Source organism: Cajanus cajan, chromosome 11 (assembly GCF_000230855.2).
Source record: "Cajanus cajan strain Asha chromosome 11, NIPB_CcT2T_4, whole genome shotgun sequence".
NCBI lineage: Eukaryota > Viridiplantae > Streptophyta > Magnoliopsida > Fabales > Fabaceae > Cajanus > Cajanus cajan.
The window spans coordinates 37,309,472-37,330,551 of NC_138527.1; the positions used below are offsets into that span (position 1 = coordinate 37,309,472).

General features: G+C 31.7%; 1 protein-coding gene across 1 annotated transcript; it reads right to left on the bottom strand.

Annotated features, from left to right (window-relative positions):
• Positions 1–7,813: 7,813 nt before the first annotated feature.
• On the bottom strand, positions 7,814–8,630 carry LOC109804908 (Chaperone DnaJ-domain superfamily protein). The gene has a single exon (XM_020366826.3). The coding sequence runs from the start codon at positions 8,543–8,545 to the stop codon at positions 8,072–8,074; it is 474 nt and encodes a 157-aa protein (XP_020222415.2). The 5' UTR covers positions 8,546–8,630; the 3' UTR covers positions 7,814–8,071.
• Positions 8,631–21,080: the final 12,450 nt, after the last annotated feature.

Here is a 21,080-nt window from a genome sequence, read left to right on the forward strand (position 1 = left end):
ATAAAGAAAATAAAAAATAATATATATAGAGGGCGACTCAAGTAAAAATACTTGTTAACATAAAAATATGAGAATAATTAATATCAATCCTTAAATTAAAATAAATGACTTAGATTAAAAGATGTTATTATGTACTATTGTGATCGTAATTCTCTTTATCATTATTGTTCTCATTCTTGTTATTGAAACTGTCACCACCACTACCTTCACTGGATCTCTACTATATCACCAACATTACTGTCATCACCCTTACCACTACCGCCACCACCACTGTCTCCCCAACTATCATGACTTCCAACATTATTATCATCATTGTCACCACTACCATCTTTATCATTATTGTCGTCATCACCACCATCGTCGTCGATATTAGTGATGGTGGTGATGACGATAATGATAAAAGTGATGACAACAACAATGATGATGTAACAAAGGTACAATAGAATTGATAGTGGTGACAATTCTAATAATAAAGACGAGAATAATAATAATAATAATAATAATAATAATAATAATAAAACTACAATAACAACGATATGCAGACACACAAACACACACATATAAACACACAAAGAGACACACACATAGATCACTCTCTTTAACCTACCAAGAAGCTTTGTTTCTCTCCCACACTCGTTTGTCTCCCACACTCAATAATCCTTCAACCTCTTGCCTTCTCTCCCACACTCAATAATCCTGCAACCTCTTGCCTTTCCACCTGCGTGGTCCTTGTCTTTGAGTTCAAACTTCCTATGAACTAAAAGTTAATTTTCAATTGTGGTCCATTCATTTCTCAAGGATGTTGTATTAATTGATATAATTGCCCTTGGATCATCAATAGGCAAAGTATTTAGCGGTCCACGGTAAGTAATATTTTCTTTTGTCGAGTCTCAATATAAATATACATTTATTGTATAAGTAAGTCTCAAAAGTCAAAAACTGATTTTATTTATTTATATAAATATGAAATATAGTTTTTTATTTTGTACAGCCATATGAAATATAGTTGAAAAGGAGATTCTTATATATTTCTAGAAGGAAAGTCGAAAAGATTCTTTCTATGGAAAGAAAGTACTCTATTAAATGTAATGTTTTAAGGTATGTACTCTAAATTTTTTATCACATGAGCTGATGAGCATGACTGTGAAGAAAGAATTATAACGATTTTATACTAGGGGTTGCTACTGTACCCATAATAAATGAGGAGTTTTGGTACTGTAGTTGATGTGTATCTGATGTGTATGTACACATCATTTAAATGCTATGTCAGCCTTTTAAATAAAAATTATTTTATATTTAAATTTTTACATTTTATATTTTTAAATTTTTATTAATATTTTTATAATTATACGATCTCCTCTCCCCTCCGTCTCCCACCTCTCCCTCGCCCCTCCGTCCGTCTCCCACCTCTCCCTCTCCCCTCCATCTCCCACCTCTCCCTCGCCCCTTCATATTCGCCTTGGTTCCAGGATCCTCCATATCCCTTCCTTTCATGTTAATCCCTGAATGTGAGTAGTTTCGCTGGTGATTCTGATTCTGATTGGTTCATCATAACATCATTCGCTTACTCGTTGGCCACCTCGCTTTCGAAACCGTCGAAGAACACAGCAAGTACGCCATCGTCAGCATGAAACCCAACTCCATCCACGCCCTCGTCATCGCCAGCAAAAAGGAAGATCCATTTCACCCACTCGATAAACAACCACCCATCCCTCACCCCCCGATGAAAGACCCCGCAATCTTCACAGAGTTATCACTAGCACAATCGCAATGCACGCCGCCACCAAACACGAAAACGAAACAAATCCCAATCAGAATCAGAATTACCAGCGAAACTACTCACATTCGGGGATTAACATGAAAGGAAGGGATCTAGAGGATCTGGAACAAAGGCAAACATGAAGGAAATGGCAGCGATGAACAAAGGTGAACGTGAACTTCATATTAACCATTTATGTGACGTAGATGTGAATTTTAAATAATTAAAAAATTATAAATGACTTGGATTTACACGTAGGTGACACATCATCAACCATACCGGTACCTTTTTTTTATACAGGGTACGGTAGAAATTCTCTTTATACTATCCGTTTCAATTGTGTGAATACATTAGGGCACCTAAAGTCAATGTATTTACTTAATAAATGATAATAAAGATTAAATTATAAAAATAATAAAAATATTCGTATGAGGAATATTAAGAAAAATATAACTTTTGTTTTTCTTAATATAAGAACTAAAAACTAAAGCACAAAATTTAGATATAATTATAAACATCAAATAAGTAGTTAAATCGTTCGCCACGTTTCTAGCTCACTAACTGTGTACACAATTGAAGTCTGCATGATCATGTGACAAAATTCAACTAAGGGTAGAAAAAAAAAAAGAATAAAAACTAAATTATAATTTTCAAATTAAATATAGAAACTAAAACACAAATTATGACTACATATTTTATTAGTAAAAAAAATGCAAAAATAACAATAACTTTTGAACTTAGACTTTGTACATAATATACAACATTTACTCCCCTTTACAACATGTTATTATCTTTACAATCTCAAGCGTTTAGTTCAGCAGTAAGGGTTGATCCATCTTAAACAAGGTTAGGGGTTCGAATCCTGCCTTGTATATGTAGTCGCGTTAAATCTTGGAACTAGTTATCTTTATCCTTTGAAATGCATATTAGTTACTACTACCGGTCCTGGATATTTCAGAGACAAAAAAAAAATGTTATTACCTTTACAAAGTCTTATTCACAGCACACTTAATTTCTTTATATATTTTTTTATTGTATAGTTAACATGCATATTAAAATAATTTCTATCAATTAAAATGATAAGACCCGCAAGAAAAAAGTTACACATCTTGCATCGTTTTCTTTCTTTAGTTACTTTTCTTCCCTAGAGTCTTCTACTTCTTTCGAGTATTGGAACATTTTTAATCTTCAAACGCAATAGGAACCAGCAACTTGTCTCTTCTTTTACTTATTTCAAATACTGCAAGATTTTTTTTCTTCTGTTATTTCATTTTATAGAGATTTTATTTATAACAAATATTTTATAAATCTGGTAAATAAAAAAATAATAAATTATTATAATTTCTTTCAATTATTCATATTTTTATAATTATTTCATTTTGTATTAATTGCTATATAAAGTAAATTATTAGTCACACGTTTCTCATCTATATGTTAGGTTTTAAATTGTTTTTAATTTGGTATATAAATTAAGTATATTAAAAATAATATTAGGTACACATCAATATTAATTGTCCCACACATTTATACATATATTATAGTCTCTGGTTTGTAGTGTTGCACACTAGCACGAGGTTTGAACTTTGAAATTTAAAGAAAGAAAGAAAGAAAAGAGAGGAAGGGAAGAATTATGGTCGTGTCATCAAACACTAACAGTCAAATGTTTGTTATGTTCTAGAGAGTAGAAACACATCAAAGCGAATTAGGCATCCTAGTTAACGCCAAAAGTTAAGAAATTGTTCTCCCTGCTATGGAATGGAAGGTTATAGAAGTTTGATCTGCCAAATCAATGCGCACTGCAGCTAAACCACCAAGGTTGCTTCTTCCTTTTAAATTCTATACTTCCTTCTAGAACTAAAATTACCCATAAAAAAATTAAAATTTAAGCCAATAGCTACCTCAGAAGCTTCTCATAGATGACATTCATTTTTCCTATTTTTCTATTTTTCAATAAAATTATAATATATGTCATCTTAAAAGAATTTAATTTCACCAAGACTAGTGGGGTTTTATAATAAAAGAAAGAAATACAATAAATAGTCACTTGATAAAAGAAATATAATGAAAGTTGATTTTATGTATCAGAAGTAAATAACTGGAACAATGTTAGTAAACTATAATCAATAAATTAGAGATACGTTAGAATAAATTTATCAATAAATATCTGTAAAAAGCAAAATAAGAATATGAAATAAAACAAATTTTTTCAATGTTAGTAAACTATAATCAAAGCCAACTTGCCTTTCTATAAATTTAATATGTGTTAATTTGAAAATAAATAATAAACTTCAAAGTTAAAAAAAATCCTATATTAAAGGTAATTAAAATTGCAGATTGTTATTTATGTATAAATTTTGGCGTTCTGTAATGGTCCTTTTATATGGTACCTATATAGCTTAGCAGCAGCCTCCAAATATCTAGAAGGTTATCTTCTCTCACATCTCTGATCGTGTCTAATCGAACATTTTATCGGACTTTGAAAGATAGTGTCTAGTCAATTACGGTGATAAATAAGAATAAAGATATTTAAATGTTCAATATTTTTCCTTCTCTCAGTATTTGTCTAAACAATATTTTTGGAAAAAATAATGGTTTGGGCCATTGAGGTGAGGGCCACAGACACGTGACGATGAGTTAGTTTCATAGATATCTTGTTTCTAGAAGGATAGGATAGGAGAACAGTAATAAAGTTAATTACTCATTTTCAAAGCCGCTGAAAAGTCACCTCCACGCGGAGGAAAACAATGCCCTTTCCCTTTCCACGTCGTTTCATCACTTGTACAGTTATACATGTGATTCATTTTTTTTTCCTACTGTTACTGTACTGATTTTTATTCATTTTATAATTTTTCTTTACACATTTTCTCTAAAACGTTGAATATATGTAGTTAATAAAAATATTTTTTATTTTTAATTTATTTATTTTTGTTTTTATTTATTTATTTTAATTTTTTTATTTAACTAATTATTAATGAGCTATGTGAACAATTCGAAATCACGCTATAAGAATATATTTTATGATTCATTTGTTTTAAAATTAAATTATTTATTAACTAATACTCCTTCCGGTTCTAAATATAAGTAAAAAAAATGTTTGTTTATTTTAAATATAAGAAAATCACAAATAATTATGTTATATTTAATGTTATCAACTTCAAAATATTTTTATTCAATTAAGATTATATTTTTAATGTTCCTTTTTATTTATGATATTAAGTTCCAAAAAAAGATAATTTAGGAAAATAAGGTATTTTTTATATGAGATTAATACAATTAAATTAAATGATGTAAACTAATTTTCTTAATTAATATGAATATTTTTTTACTTAAATTTAAAACCAAAATAATAAGTTATTAGCTTTTAGTAAAACTAGACTCGGTCTACGTAAGATGGATGGAAGAGATGATTAAATAAGGCTGTCAATCACTAGTGTAAAAAGAACATCTTATGATGAAGATTTTATATCGACTATAAACCACACGACATAGAAAATGACATGATGATAAAGTTATAAACATGATAAAACTTTTTATATCGTCCTCTTTCTTGCACATCGAGATTTAGATAAATTATTTTTCTTTTACTTTTTTTGTGTGTGTTTTATTTTTATTGTTTAAATATTGACAATGTGGAGGTTTGGAAGTAAACATGGTAGTGTCAAAACACAAAATGCGATGGTCGTAAAAGAAGATGCGAGAATAAGAGAGAAAGAGAGCGACAAAAAATGCGAAGAGATATAACAGGAGAGAGAGCATAGCAACAAAACACGAAGAGATGCGACAAGAGAAAAAGAGTGCAATGATGAAACATGAAGAGATGCAACAAGAAAGAAAGAATGTGACAACAAAACGCAAAGAGATGCAATGAGGAAAAAAGTGTTATGACAACGAAATATGTAAAGATGCAATAAAAAGGAAAGAGCATAATAAAAAAACATTTGTTAACCTAAAAAACAAAATTTTTTATATCAATTAACTTTTATATCTAACATAGAAAGTCAAGACTTTTTATCTCACTAAGATTTATGACATGTCTAAAATTGACATAAATTTTTTTTATCCATCATTAAAAATGTCATGCACACGAATGAATAGAAACTAATCACTGATAAGATTGGTAAATACTTCATACTAATAACATAACTCAAAAAACTCATGATTAATTATGTTTTCTATTTGTTTTACACAACCGCTATTTTTTTATTTCATTTAAAAAAAATGAATTTAGAATCTCTACTATGATTATTCTTCTTCTATTTTTTCTTTTTTCCTTTTGTTGGTGTATAGTTTGTTGGTTTGGATATCTATAAGTGGTTCAACAACAGATTGACAACGAATGAATCAATAAATCCAACAACACTTGATAGGATAAACTTTAATGTCATATTAGTATGTGAGTTTTGGACCTAATTTAACTCAACAAAATTAGTTTGTAAAATGAGGGTTATCTCCACTTATACATTCTATGTTGGTCTTATGTCTAGTCATTGCATGACTTAAGTATTTTTCAAAACAATTTCTCACACCCAAAACCGTTGAACTTGGTGTGTAGATAAAAAGTATAACATTTTTTTAAATGATTTAAGATAGACATGACTTAAATTTTTTTTCTTCTTCTAAATATATTCCCTTATACACGACACTATTAAGCATAGTACATATATATTATAAATACCTTTTTTATTTTATAGATTTAAAATAAAATTGATATCATCTTAAAATATGAGTTTAATAAATTTATCATAATTATACAAAATTAACTTGTAAAATAAAAATTATTTTTTACTTATATACATTATTATATTTATTCACTAATTAATGTGAGATTTCTAAAAGTTTCTTTCGATAAACTTAAATCTATTTTATATTTTCATTTGTTAATTTGATGGGCAATGAGATATGCATGTCCACACAAATGTTGCTGGTATGGAGATACAATTTTTTTCTTTTCTTTTTTGAAAATTAAATGGAAATTAATGTGCTTTTATATCACATACCAAGAATAAAAAAACAAGGTTTTTTTAAATCATTTTAAACATTAAAAATATTTTCATGAAAATTAATTTAATAAAAATCATATATCCTAGAGTTAGAAACATTCAGAACAAATTAATTTTCAAATGCAGCCAGTAAATCTCACATTAAGTTTATGATTTCTTGCATTTTCTTTTTCTTTTCTTTTTGTAATATTTTTTACGCAAGCCAATGAACAATTTTTTTAAAATGAAAAAAAAAAAAAATTAATGCCACTGCCACGGCCAGTGTCTTAACTCATGCAGCGAGAATAATTTATTACGGAGTAGATGACTATTAGAAAATGAATAATGACAAAGTTTAAATAAATCTTTGAGAACCACTGTATTTATTGGAATATAGTATCAGTATGTCATAAAATTTAACATTACGCAACACATTTGTCGCGAATATGTTCGACGGACACTAATATTAAATTCTAGATGTATTTTAAAACATTATTGAACAATAAAGAAATTTTGGTTTACTGGCCAAATATTTCCAATTTCAATCGAGACACGTGGCATGCTTTTCTTGGATTGTCCTTCACATGTGCCTCTACGTTGGAACTTGGATCATTCAAAAATGAAAAATAGATTCAGAGGAATCACAATAAATAAATAAATAAATAATGATTAATTAATCTACCAACAGTAGAATCGCTCAAACGGCACGGAACCCTGGGCTTCTAGAAACCCTGAGCTTCTAGCATATCGTTATGGTCACCGACTCGTGATTCATCAACACGCCAAATGGGGTTGACTTTTATAAACAAAGTTTCCAAATTTGTAGGGTGCACAGTGCACTACACCAGAATTAATTGATTTCAGGAAAAGCCAATTAACTTTGTTTGCGCTTTAGGTTAACTCGCCCCTAACCCAATCAACATCACAAATCTCAATCACACAACGATGGACTTTTCTTAATTCAATCATGTTCCTGCTTTTCTCAATTTCTAGAACTCATCCATAATTAATTATTAATAAACCTTAAATGTACTTTTGATTAGTTGAAGCAAAGTTCATATTGGGCAATTGCATATATCAATGTCAATTTTCTTTCCTTTTTTTTTCGTTCAAAAAAGTTTATATTACAAGCGTGGGATAGTGGGAGAGAAATTAGTGCAAGTGGCAAGTACTAAGTACACGTGGCAGTCTCGTTTACTCTACGCGTATATGTACATATACGTAGTATAATACAAACTCCGCAGACTAACTAATTAGTGAGTAATAAATTATATGCAAGGAAAGGCGCTTCAATAACCGCGTCTTCACTCGGACGAGTCGACTCACTACCACTCTACCAGCACTGATCCGTTTCCCAGTTCCGACTCGTGTAACCGGAAAACGCCGCCGCCTTCGACAACGGCCGTTGTCGCCGGAAGAGGCTCCGGTCGTAATTTGCGCGCTTGTCGGGATCGGAGAGGGTGGAGTAGGCGGCGTGGATCTTCATGAACTCGTCGGCCGAGGAGTTTTTCCGGTCGATCGCCGCCACGTCCGGGTGGCAGGCTCTGGCCAAGCGCCGGTACGCCGCCTTGATTTCCTGGTTGGAGGCGGCGGCGGGGATGCCGAGGATGTCGTAGAGAGAGGAGCAAGAGGAGTTGAGATACGAAGGCCTCGGTTGGTCTGTCCAGGAAGAGCGAGCATCGGCGGTGGCGGTGGCGGTGGCGGTGGCGGTGGCAAAGGCGACTACTGGGCGGGATCTGACGCGACAGGGCGGCGAAACGACGGTGTTGGCGGGGAGAGACGCTGGAAAGGAGAGGGAGGAGATCATGTTGGGCGCTTGTGAAGTTTGCGAAGCGGTGTCGTTTGAGAGAAGTTGAGATTTGGGAATTGGGAATGGAATGTGAGTAAGGAATTTGGGGGTTTAGGGTTGTTATATAAAAGTGAGGAGAGAGAGGGAGAATGGGAGTGTGGGGCCCACTTTGAACTTACCGTGGTTTTGCGGTGTTTGGATTTTGAAAACGACGGAAATAGAACTTATCCAGTGGGCGTTGGCTTCGGTGTGCTGACTCAGGACGTATCTGGCGTGTCTTTAACTTATCACGATCCACCACTAGTGTTCTCAGTTAAACATCCTTGTCGTATTTACGGACTGGAATAGTTTTCCAATATTATTTTCCCAGCCACACTTTGTTTTGTGTATCATATTCAATTGTCTTTATACCCGTATCAATCTTTTTTTTTTTTTTTTTTTCCCTACAAATTTTGCTTTTACTACCTCTCTTCTTGTATATTTTATATGTTCTTTATTCTTAAAAAAAAAAGCATACATTTTTCAAATATAAATAAAATTAATTATTTTTACGTTATTTAATGATATTTTTGAAAAATATTTTTTATTTAATATATGATCTTTCAAGATTAATTTGTCTTGACCTTTATTATTTTTCACTCCTAATAATGAGTGTGTCTTAAATTGTTACTCCATATGTTTCAAACTTGAACTCCTTATTTAAAAACTACTTATGCTTTTACAAATTTAAAGTATTATTAGTTTTTTTTTCTCTCCACATAAACCTCTACTTAAAATAATTATATTTGATCTTTGCAAATCATACTATCCTGGAAAACCTATTTCAATTAAAAAAAAATATTTCTATCTTATATTAAATAAAGATATTTTAAACGAATATCTAACATTATGAATTGTTTGATTATTTATTTAATTTTATTAAATAAATTATTTATATGATTTTTTGTTTTAAAGTTTTAAACTGCAAGGATTAAGTAATTTTTAAGAATTTAGTTGTTTAGAAGTTGTTATGAGTTTAGGTCAGAGTTGACCAAATTTAGGAAAAAATATATAAAATTTTCTTAAGATTTAAATTTCATAAGTCCATTTTTCAAAAAATTTATAGAGAAATTAGTGAGATAAGTTTTGGGGTTAGAGAAATTTATTTTCTCTTTTTTTGACTTTATAAGAGTATTAGATCCTTCTTTATGGAGTAGTGGTGATGTGTTTGAGTAGGGTTTTGAAGCTTGGAGTGTTGAGGATCAGGAGTCAGGATCGTGGTGCGATGATAGATCAGAATAACATTCTTTGTTATTTCTCTTTCTTTTTTCTCTTTTCTTGGTGATTTGAGATAATAGAAGCTTGTAGATCAATTATTGTTATATTATATATGTTGATTTCAATTGAATTACATATTTTGTGGTTATGTTGTTGAATTGAGAAGGGTGTATCTTATTACTTGGGGTTTTTGGTGTTTTCAAGAAGAATTGGTTTGGTTCATGTATTATTGCATGTTGTATTTCTTGATGAAATTAAGTTGTATAGGTTGCACAAGTGTTGAATTACTTGTTACACGTTGGATTGGAAGTGAGATTGCAGCCTCACGTACGGCATTGTACATGATGTAAGTTAAAGACTCTTTATCTCACTGACACCAAGTGCGGGATAGGTAGCATTGAACATGTGTCAGTTGTGGGAGCTCTCTAACTTGATTATGTCGAATGTAGATTGAAGGGCTCCAGACACAATTGCTTTAGGAGCTCTTTGACTTGGAAGGATAGTTGTTGGACTTGAGTGAGTCAAAGACTTTCTACCTCATAGACATCGAGCATGGGAAAGTGATGTCAGGTGTGGTCGCCAAGCATAATAGATAATGTTGAGCGTGTATGTGTTGAGTGTATATAAGTTATATATTGTTGTATAGTGTGTTGTGAATGCATGAGTAGTATGTGGATGAGTAGTATTATGTTTGGACATATAAGAGGCATGTTATTGTATAGTGTTGTATTGATATATGTAAATGACAAGTTATTGTGTGAAATATGTTGATGTGATGTTTTATGTATGCATTTGTATTATGTTGTGGATTTAGGACTAGAGGAAAAATGTTGTTTTGAAAGTTGAAATACCCTATTGTATAGATACGTGTTGTGGTGTCCTAAAAATTCAAGTGTTAAAAAAACCCTTCTTGGGGGTATAGTTATTTCTTGAAATGGAATGTTGAGACTCTTCTAAGTCTTTAGTCAATACTGTAATATTTTTTCTTTTTCTTTTCTTTATATGAAATGTTTTTCTCAAATTACTTAAAAACAATTTCCCCCATAAATTTAAACTACTTAGTTTTTATTTTACTTTTTTGTCATTTTCTTTGTGTGTATATATATATATTACATTATTGTAAATATAAAAATATTCTTGTAATGTATGAAATCCTTAATAAGTTGCTGGTATTTGAACGTTATAAAAACTTATGCAATTGTATATATATATATATATATCTGTCAGAGTGTCGACAGTGACTGAGAGCATGTAAGGATTATACGTCTTCTTTATTTCTCTTAATTTGATGACCATGTATTAGTTACATTAAAGTATCCATCTTTTGTTAAATGTATACCGGTTCAAATAAAAATTGAGATATTTAAAGATTTTGGATACAATATTTGATAGATATCTTTTTTTCTTTTCAAATTTTATTGCTACACCAACATATGATATAGACAAATTTCGTCGTGTCATGCATGTGCTCTGTGATGTCGCATAATCAGCACTAATTAATTAAGCACCCATAACTTTTGTTTACGTACATTTTCTTGGATGAATAAGCCCAACCTCATCTCAGAAAATATAATAAAATTATGGCAAGTAATCGTATGCTACGCATCCTCTGATTAAAGAGGCAAATAAGTATATTGATATGGACAGGAGGGGCCCGCCAGCCATTTTTGTTGCACAATTGGAAGAAGATAAGGAAAGCATCATGTTCGTTTATACATACTTATGTCTATGAATCTTCAAACAAAAACTAAAGATATCTTATAATACAAGTGGAATGCCAGTTACAACTTACAAGTTGAGCCAAATGCATGACCCCACTGCACTACTCCCATATTCAATTTCACATCTATATATAAAAAATTAAATGTGTCTCATTCCATTATAATCACTGTTAATATAGGCTTAGTTTAAATTAGCTTTTAATTTATGAGACTTTCAATTAGAACAAGTATCACTTTGGTGTAAAATCAAAATAAGTATGAGTATCAGGCAGCTTATAAATTTAAATTTGTTATTCGTAGACAAGTTAAACGATGAAACATGAAAAAAAGTTACAATGAGCTATATAAAAAAAATTTAAATAAGAAAGTTTTTTAAAATATTTAATTTGTATGTATAAATTAATTTTAATATCTGTTAAAAATTTAATCTACTTTATTTCTCTCAACCCATTTTATCTGTCTTTTTCTAGCAATACTTGTTGATAAAATTATTTAAATTGTCTCAATAACTTTGCTTATAATCTAAAGAATGAATACAATAAAGTATGGACTGCGCGCGAGGGTAGTGCTTAAGTTTTCTTTTAATGATTTAATATGAAAAATATATTTGGAGAAAGAGAGTGCGTTTGGTAAACTTTTGAATTACATTGAACGCCAATGACATGTGAGAGTGATATTTTCAACATGCCTTTTGTAGAAAAAAAAAAAAAAACAGTAAAACCAAACATAGCCTTATTATCAGTCTTAAGTTAAATATAGTTTAAGAAAAACCCTAAAGCTATAGCTATGTTTTTTTGCTGCACATGGAAGTACTTAAAGTGGTTTAATTTTTTTAGTAGAAACATAAAATATGAACTAAACTGTTGTGCATATATTCAATACTGTAAGCTTTGAGGTTTGGTGTCACAATAATCATAACTGCTTGGTTGAGCATAATGTGTCTTCATTCATGACAACATGAAACATGGAATGCATATCATCCACATTCCACAAAGATAATGGTAAAAGAGTCAGGCCACATCTAAGTAGGTATATAATTAATTTACTATCTCATGAATGATGCAATCATGCAACATATATAGTATACGTTCGTGGACAACCATTTAACCTTCACAAGAGCCACCACGCGTACATAATTTCCTCTCCCGTTTAGACTTTTCTGTTAACCCAAAAGGCGCTTTCATTTTTTAAGCAATTTTCTTTTCTTACTCACAACTTGTTTCTTCATCCTCAAATTTTATTGTTATTGTATCAAAGTCAACAGGAAAATAATTTCTGACATAACAGAAATGCGTAACAGTCAAAATGATTAAAAAAGATTAACTTACACTTTTTTCCCTCTATGAAAAAGTAATTATACGGGGCCATTATTCAAAGTAAATTATATACCTAACTAATAATTGGAAACTAATTCTTTTGAGACGCAAAAATTGTCACAAAACAATCATCTATGTAATTACATCAGTTAAACCACAAATTAAATTTAGCAAAAGGGAACCATCTGTATTAGTAATTAGGTAGATATAAAATTGTCTGTTATATGAATCATATATATATATATATACATGATGTACTAAAATCTAGTTTGAGGTGGCAGTTCAATTGATTGACAATAATAATTAAGAAGATATAAACAATAATGAAAAAAAAATTATCAGGAGAAAATATTACAACGATCATAAGAATCAAATATAATTTCTTATATATGCTTTTGTTTCAATTATTATCATAAGCTGACACTAGTGGTTAATGAGATTTCTCCTATATATATCATTCTTCTCATGTTATTTTAAACAGGGTTTACCAAAAAGGAAAAACTGTGTGACTGTTCCCTTGAATTGAAAAACAAAGAGGAAAAGAGTAAGGATGTATCTTGGAACAGTTGAAAATCACACGCTGTCAAGATATGGAAGTTCACAAGTTGAGTGTTGTGTAAGAATATGTTTGGTAAATGGTTAGCACAACGTAACATGTGCTCCAAATTGGTCTCAATTGATTGTGACACAATGGGTGAGGGGAGTTGAACGACAATGAAAAATGTAAATTTCACTCAAAATAGTTAAAAACAAAAATAATCAGCCCTAAATAATCGGGTAATTAATCCCCGTTATATGTGGGAGACATATTTAATTATCTCTTCAATTTGATGTCTCTATAATCCTAAGACAAAGTTCTAAAAAAAGGGGTAACCTACACTCACGTTTATCTAAATATGCATAAATATCCCAGAGGAGTTTTCCTCTCTTATGAAACATTTTCTTATATATGATCATGAATCAAAATATTGAGCAACATTTTTAAGACTTTACACAAAACAAAAAAAAAAAAAAGAAGAAAAGATTGACATGCTTATGAGACCTACCAATTATCTACCAAATGTTTAGATTTTGTGGATTTTTTTTTGTTGCAGTTAAATTTACAAACTACACCTCTTCTTGAATGATGAAATGAGTTACACTTAGTTTAATTTAAATAAACCGAATATTTTCCTTTTTCCACATTTTCTTTTTCGAGAATTGCCTTTCTCGACAACTTTTGTGTCATTAACAACTATTTTGAGCATCGTAAAATCAATTTTATGAATTATAGTTTGAGGTGGGATTTCATTAATTTATAGTTTCTTTTCAGATACTATTTGAATTTTTTTTTTAATCTCATAACTATAATTTTATTTTATTTTAGTTTTATGCTCAATACTTTAATAATATTTTCCACTTAACGTCCTCTTAAGAATAAACTATTCAAATTTTAAATTAAAAATGTTATCTTTAAACAAAAAAATTAGAGGAGTTTAATATGAAATGGCAAAGTTAAAGCCATTATATTTTTGTCTAAAAGATAAAATATAATGCAAAAATATATTCACACTTTTTTTTTTCTATAACACTATGAGTTTTCACATATGTTGTAGTTAATTTTGATTAATTAAATGTTGTTTACATTATTGTTTTGTACGTTTGAGGAACTCTAAAATCAAATGATTCCTTATGAGTTTAAGCAATATTAGGATTTTTCTAGGCATGTCTTCAATTTAATCTTAATGAGAGGAATATATAAAGTTTCTGCTTATAATTAAGTTTCATAAGTTCAAGTTTTCAGAAATCTAGAGAAAACTTTTTTTAGAGAGAAATACTTTGGTCCACGAGTCTCCTTTTTCCCTCAATCTTCACTTATAGAGTAATTATTCTCTCATAATCTCATGTAAGTTGTGTCGTTTGTTGATACAGGTCAGTAGAACCATGAATTCTTGAAGTTGATTGGTACAGAGTAGCTTGGTGTTCTTCTCTTCTATTCCTTGGTTCTCTTTGATTTTGAGGTAAAGGGAGCTAGAATTTTGTGTTTTGTAGAGTTGCTTGTTGATTTGTGCAGTTGAAAGTTGTTTGTATCCATGGAAATCATGGTTGTGTTGTTTGATTTGGTGTAGAGTGAATGTGAAGTTGAGGCTTTTGGTGTGGTGAGAAACATGATGAAAAACTTGATGATTTGAAGAATTTTAAGTTGTATGTTTGATATGGTGTTGAAATTGTGTAGTATATAGTATGTGTGAGTGTATTCTTGCGTTGCATGTTGGTTTTATTGGATTTCAAGAGAATGGAGAGGCAAATTCGTGTTTTATTTTGGTGTAGAATGTTCATCACGCCAAGGACACCTTCTAGGCATTGAGCACCACTTCAATATAAGGCTTTTTGTCTTATGTTAAGTGTAGGATTAGTAGCACCGAGCTTGAGAGCTTGAGAAGAGAGAGTCATCTAAAATTGGAATGGCATTGAGCATGAGTTGAATGACGTTGAACGTGAGGGGAGAGAATTGTCTCAGGTTGGCTTGGGGCCGAGTGTGTAGAACTTCACCATGACATGCTTGATGTCCGAGGGGCCTCTATCTAATTCACGCTAGGCACAAGTTATGTGGCACTAAGCACGGGTTAGGCAAAGGGTCCTTTTCCTCGATGATGTCGGGCATCAAGAGTGTGGCTTCAAGCTTATGTTGTTTATTGAAATTCTTATTGTTTATAATATGAGCCGAGGGAAATTAGTAAATTTTGAGTAGTCTAATGCAAGTTTTAAGTTGTTAAATGGTGATTATTATATATATGTTGATATATGATGATAACTAGAGATAATTGATGGTTGAGAGTTGACATTGAGTTGAGTTGTATGTTATGTGTTGGTGGTGTAGTTGTGTTGAATATGCTTTAAGCATGCATGTTGTTGTGTTGTTGAGATGGTGAATGTTGAGAATGCCTTAGGCATAGCGTTGAAAGTTGTGTTGATCAACCTAGGATTAGAGGAGAGATTATTTTTAAAATTATATATCTCATTGTGTGGATATTGTGTCATGGTTCTCCAAGAGCCTAATTTTGTTGAAAACCCTTCTTGGAATTGGTGACTCTTAAAGAAGATAGTTATGTTTTTTTCTTGGACTTTAGTTGGTATCATGTGGACAAGATTGAGACACATGTGCATAATGCTACCACAGTATATGGATAAGGTCAAGATATATTAATTACAAGTGACCAACCGAGTAAAGAATGAAGTCAGAAACTTAATTCCTAAGTAAGTATCGTAAAGGCATAGTATTTAAGGGTAGCTAGTGAGCTAATCTCATTAGAGCCTTGGTTAAGCTAGCTAATATTGTAGTAAACACATATCCAAGTTATTCTACCAAATAGAAATACTAGGATTCCTAGTTTAAGTGGTGACATTTGAGAAACCATGTTGTTTTGTAGATTGATATCCATATTTGTTGTTGATCTAGCAAGCCCAAAAAGATCACCTTGTGTTGATGGTTCGGTAGGATCAAGTCACTTAAACTACTAACTTATGTTATAAGAGATCTTGTAGTTGAAATACGTGAAGATGCATGTAATTATGGTGATGTATATACTTTGTTGTTGTGTTGAAAAATCTAAGTTCTTGATATTAGGGATGACAAGTAAACCCGTACCTTTGGATAATACCTGAACTCGTCCCGAATTAGATAAGAAATACCTAGTTTGACAGGATATGAGTACGGGTAATACCCAATTTATTAAATCGTGTATGGGGATGGGTAAAAGTATATTCTTACTTGTCCTATACCTGTACCCATACCCACTTTAAATTTCTAAAAACTTGTTATTTTTTAAATAATTTACTTAACATTTATGTAATTCTTACTCTATTTTAAATTTATGTCAAATGAAACTTAATGTTATTTTGTAATTGATACTCTATGTTGAAATTCTTATTTTTATATATTTTTTACAAAAAATATTTAATTAATTTTTGGCAAGTATGGGACAGGTACGAATATATCCAACAAGAACAAGGATGGGAACACAAATTTTCATACTCATCAAGTATAAGGATAGGAATGAACTATTTGTAGGATGGTGATGTTGGTTATTTTTGGGTATTACTAATATGTAGTCCTTTGTATAAGAGTTAATTAATTAATAACTTAGGTTGTGTAGTTTGCTTTTATTGAATAGTTATATTCATATTGCATATATTTGTCCAATCACTTTAGTGTTATATGTATGATATAAAGTGCATATTCACATATTTGTATTTATGCAATCCTAATTCTAAGTTATTAATTATTTTTTTGTTGCTAATTATTATACCGTTAAGTATAAGAATTATGGTAGGTTGTTACATTTTCAATCAAACACTTTATATTAAATAAGAACTATAAGATTTTAAATTTAATTTAAAAAGTTAAAACTGCAATTACTTGTATTTTGTCTTAAAAAAAAAATATCTTGTAAAAAATATGTTCACATATTTTTTTATATGATTTTATTTAGCGATTTATTCAAAGGTTAGTTTTGTCACATAATTCTATTTTATTAGGGTACCGATTTTAACTAATTTTTTTTTTAAATATAACTATATTTCCATCTATTTTTATCATGTATAACCTAAAGCTAAAAAATGTTTTAAAAAATACAATGCAGTTACAATTATTAATTGAAAAATGAATAGTGAAAAATGAGATCAGAAGCCAAATCCAACTTTTATATATCAAGGTGACTCGTTGTAATTATCTATTAGAGGAGCAAGTCGGTTGAAATTTGGATATATTATATTTTTCTGATGAATGTAACATCATTAGTAAAATAAAAGGTTGTGTTGCCAGCACAGATCGACATCAACAAATAAAGTAGCATTTTTACTGTTTCAATTACGCCGTTTGTTTATCCAATTCTACATTTTGAAATCGTTAATGTTCGTGTCCAAGACAAGTCAATTCGTTAACGTTCATGTCTGTGTCAAACGTCATTTTCAAAATTCCATCACTGGATGAATGGTTCTTATCTTCTAGAGGAGTGTTATGTGGTGGAACATATTTTGCGTCTTTGAACTAAATTCTCTATTTACGCAAAACCACATTGCCACCAGTCTCTCCATCCACCAATCAAATATTGGAAAAAGATATAGGCACTTTCGTGTCTATGTCAAATTGTCAATTTTTTTCAAGTTGAGAACATGCATAAAACAGTAGGAAAAGAAATGCATAATAATGGTAGGATTATTTTTTGATTTTATTTGAAATTAGTCTCTTTTAAGAACTTAATTGGCTATCTCTCAACGTTATTTTTTAATCAAATAAAATGTGAAGATTTTTTTTCCTTATAACAAATTGTGTAAAATGGGAAGACAGTAAAACACTCCAAATCCAACACTATCTAGACAAAATGTTGGTGACATGCTAGGCTAGTTGAGAAGAGATTGATAATTAAATTTAATATTGTTCTGAAGTGACAAATGTTCTATAAAGAAATTTAGTTGCAATTCAGCCAAAATATTTAAAGTATATGATCTCCTTACAAAGATTAATTCTTTATTTCTTTATTTCTTGTCCTTATCTCATAAATCACAAAATGTTACTTATTATTATTGATAATCCAACAAATAAAATAACTATAATTATAATTATTATCATGTATAATTTTATATATTTTAATATTTTGTCTTGTTCATTATTGAGAAATCGTTGATACCAATCAATTCTTCTAGTAGTGATATAAGAACTTGGTCGACTAGTGTCACTGAATCTTGTCGGTTAGAGATTACTTCAGTAAACACGATCAACTAAGGACTCAAACATATAATTATAAATAATTAAATTTAAATTTTTGTAATTATCAATATAAAATAGGTAATATTTGTCTAACCGATTGTAATTGTTACATTATTTAAACTAAGTATATAATATAATTGATGAAATTTATTCATAAAATTTGTTATAATTACAACATTAAAGATTTGGACTAAATACAAAAATTCAACTTTTAACTTCTCTTATCTCAATTTCACTAAAAAAGGGAGAGAAAAAAAATAAAAGGAAGAAGGTGGAACCCGGTAAGCTCGAAGTTCCCCTTCTTCTTCCCATCACTCATCAGTACAAAGAGACAAGGTTCCCTTTTTTAAGTTTTTATATTTTTTTTTTGTTTTTTTTATTCTTCATGTATAACGACATGAGAAAGTTGGATGTGGCCCACTGCCCCAAGTTTAGAGTATTGGGCGTGGATAAGACTAGGGCTCAAATCTTGTCTCGTTTTATTTTATTTTTAATAACATAATTTGGAATAGGCAAATGATAAACACACCTCCACTCTCATATAAATACACCTCCTTTTTAAAAAAAAAATATAAAATGTCTATATTATCCTTAAAAAAAATTTCTAAATTTACACCCCCTTTCCCCTGCACCCTCTTCCCCGCACCCCCTTCCCCGCACCCCCTTCCCCTCACCCGACACCCTCCTTCTCCGCGCAATATATAATAAATAGGAGCAGTAATATATAGGTTTAATTACTGCTACATTTCATGGCTTCTCTCCTCGTCCTCACCACTGTCCAACCTGGAACTCATTGGAGCGGTGGTGCCGAGGTTGAGATACACCAACCTTGAATCCAAGTTGAGGTTACTTGTTGTTGTTGTTGCCGCTGCTGCTACTGTTGTTGTGGTCCTCGGTCATAGGTGGAGGGTAGATGGGTGCCGCGGAAGAAGGAGCATCGTTGTTGTTGTTGTTGACATTGCCTTCTTCTCGCGACATGACAAGAGCCGCGCGGGGGTCCGCCTTCCACGTCAGACGCGGAGTCAGAGGAGCGGGGCATCCCGCTGGGGGGTAAAGGCTCGTCGATGATGATGGGCCATGGGCTGCTGGGGCGCTGAGGAACTTGTTGAGCATGATGCCGGCGCCCTCGATGAGGCGAGAGAAACGCCGCCGAACGCGGCGGAGCGGGTGGAGGGCGGGGGAAGGCCCTGGCGCATTCCTCTCCATGCGCCAGGGCCTCCCCGCCTCCACCCGCTCCGCCGCGTTCGGCGGCGTTCTTCTCGCCCTCATCGAGGGCGCCGGCATCATGCTCAACAAGTTCCTCAGCGCCCAGCAGCCCATGCCCATCATCATCGACGAGCCTTTACCCCCCAGCGGGATGCCCGCTCCTCTGACTCCGCCGTCTGACTCCGCTGTGCCGTCGTGGCTCGGCGGCTGGTTCGGCGGCGAGAAGAAGGACGAGCCTGTGGGTGCTGGAGGAAAGAGGTTTAGGTAGAAGAAGGGTGTGGGGTGCGAGAAAGGGAGGGTGTGGGATGCGGGGAAAGGAGGTGCGGAAAACGGGGGTACCGAGAAGAGAAGGGAATATAAATTTAGGAATTTTATTTTTTTTAAGGGTAATTTAGATATTTTATATATTTTTTTTTTAAAAGAGGGTGTGTTCATAGGTGAGTGGAGGTGTGTTTATCATCTGCCTTTGGAATATTATCAGGCCCGTTCGTATTTGGATCTGTTACGTACATTTTTTTGTTTCCTTTTTCTGATATTTTAATGTTTTTGGGCTTGACCCATTTATGACTTTTTATGCAGCTAAAAAAGTTATGGATGACACATGACCAAGTCAAAATTAAAATATTTCCTTGAATCAAACCAAATATTTCTTTAATCAAAATCAAATACATTGACATATGATTAAAGAGATGGCCTCGTAACTATATGTTATGATTTTCTGCTGGCTTAATTGGACAACAGTGAATAGAACGTGGTAAAGTTCAAGTTATTTAAAAAAGATGGGCAATCTTTTTATTATCGTTTGTAGTTGAGTTGGTTCAAACCTAAAGATGTCATGTAAAGCATAGTTGGCTTGGGCATGCACCGGAGGCTTTCATGGCAGCATGTGTTTGATTTAACGTTAAAAATGTCTAAACGTTCATTCATATTGAATTTGAGACCCTCTGTCAAATGTAAAGCAAGCCCTAAAAGTTCTTAAAAATTTTGTTCGGAGACTAGTTAATGGAATTGCTCATTCTCTTACAAGCAAATCATGATTTTATGCTGGCTATAAAACTCTTTAATTTATTTCAACCGATGTTGCTCCTCTTATTTTGAACTAAAAGGCATAAACTTATTGTTGTAAAGAAAAACAAGTTAAATCAATTATAATAATTTTGAATTCATATGAATGACAACGAATAAAACCATTCCTTTGCAACAACAATGAGACTATTGTAAACTAGTAGGATGAAAGGTATTTCGTGTCTTCCTTAGAGTGAAGAAGAATTATTTTAACAATCAATTATTCAGTAGTTTGTTTT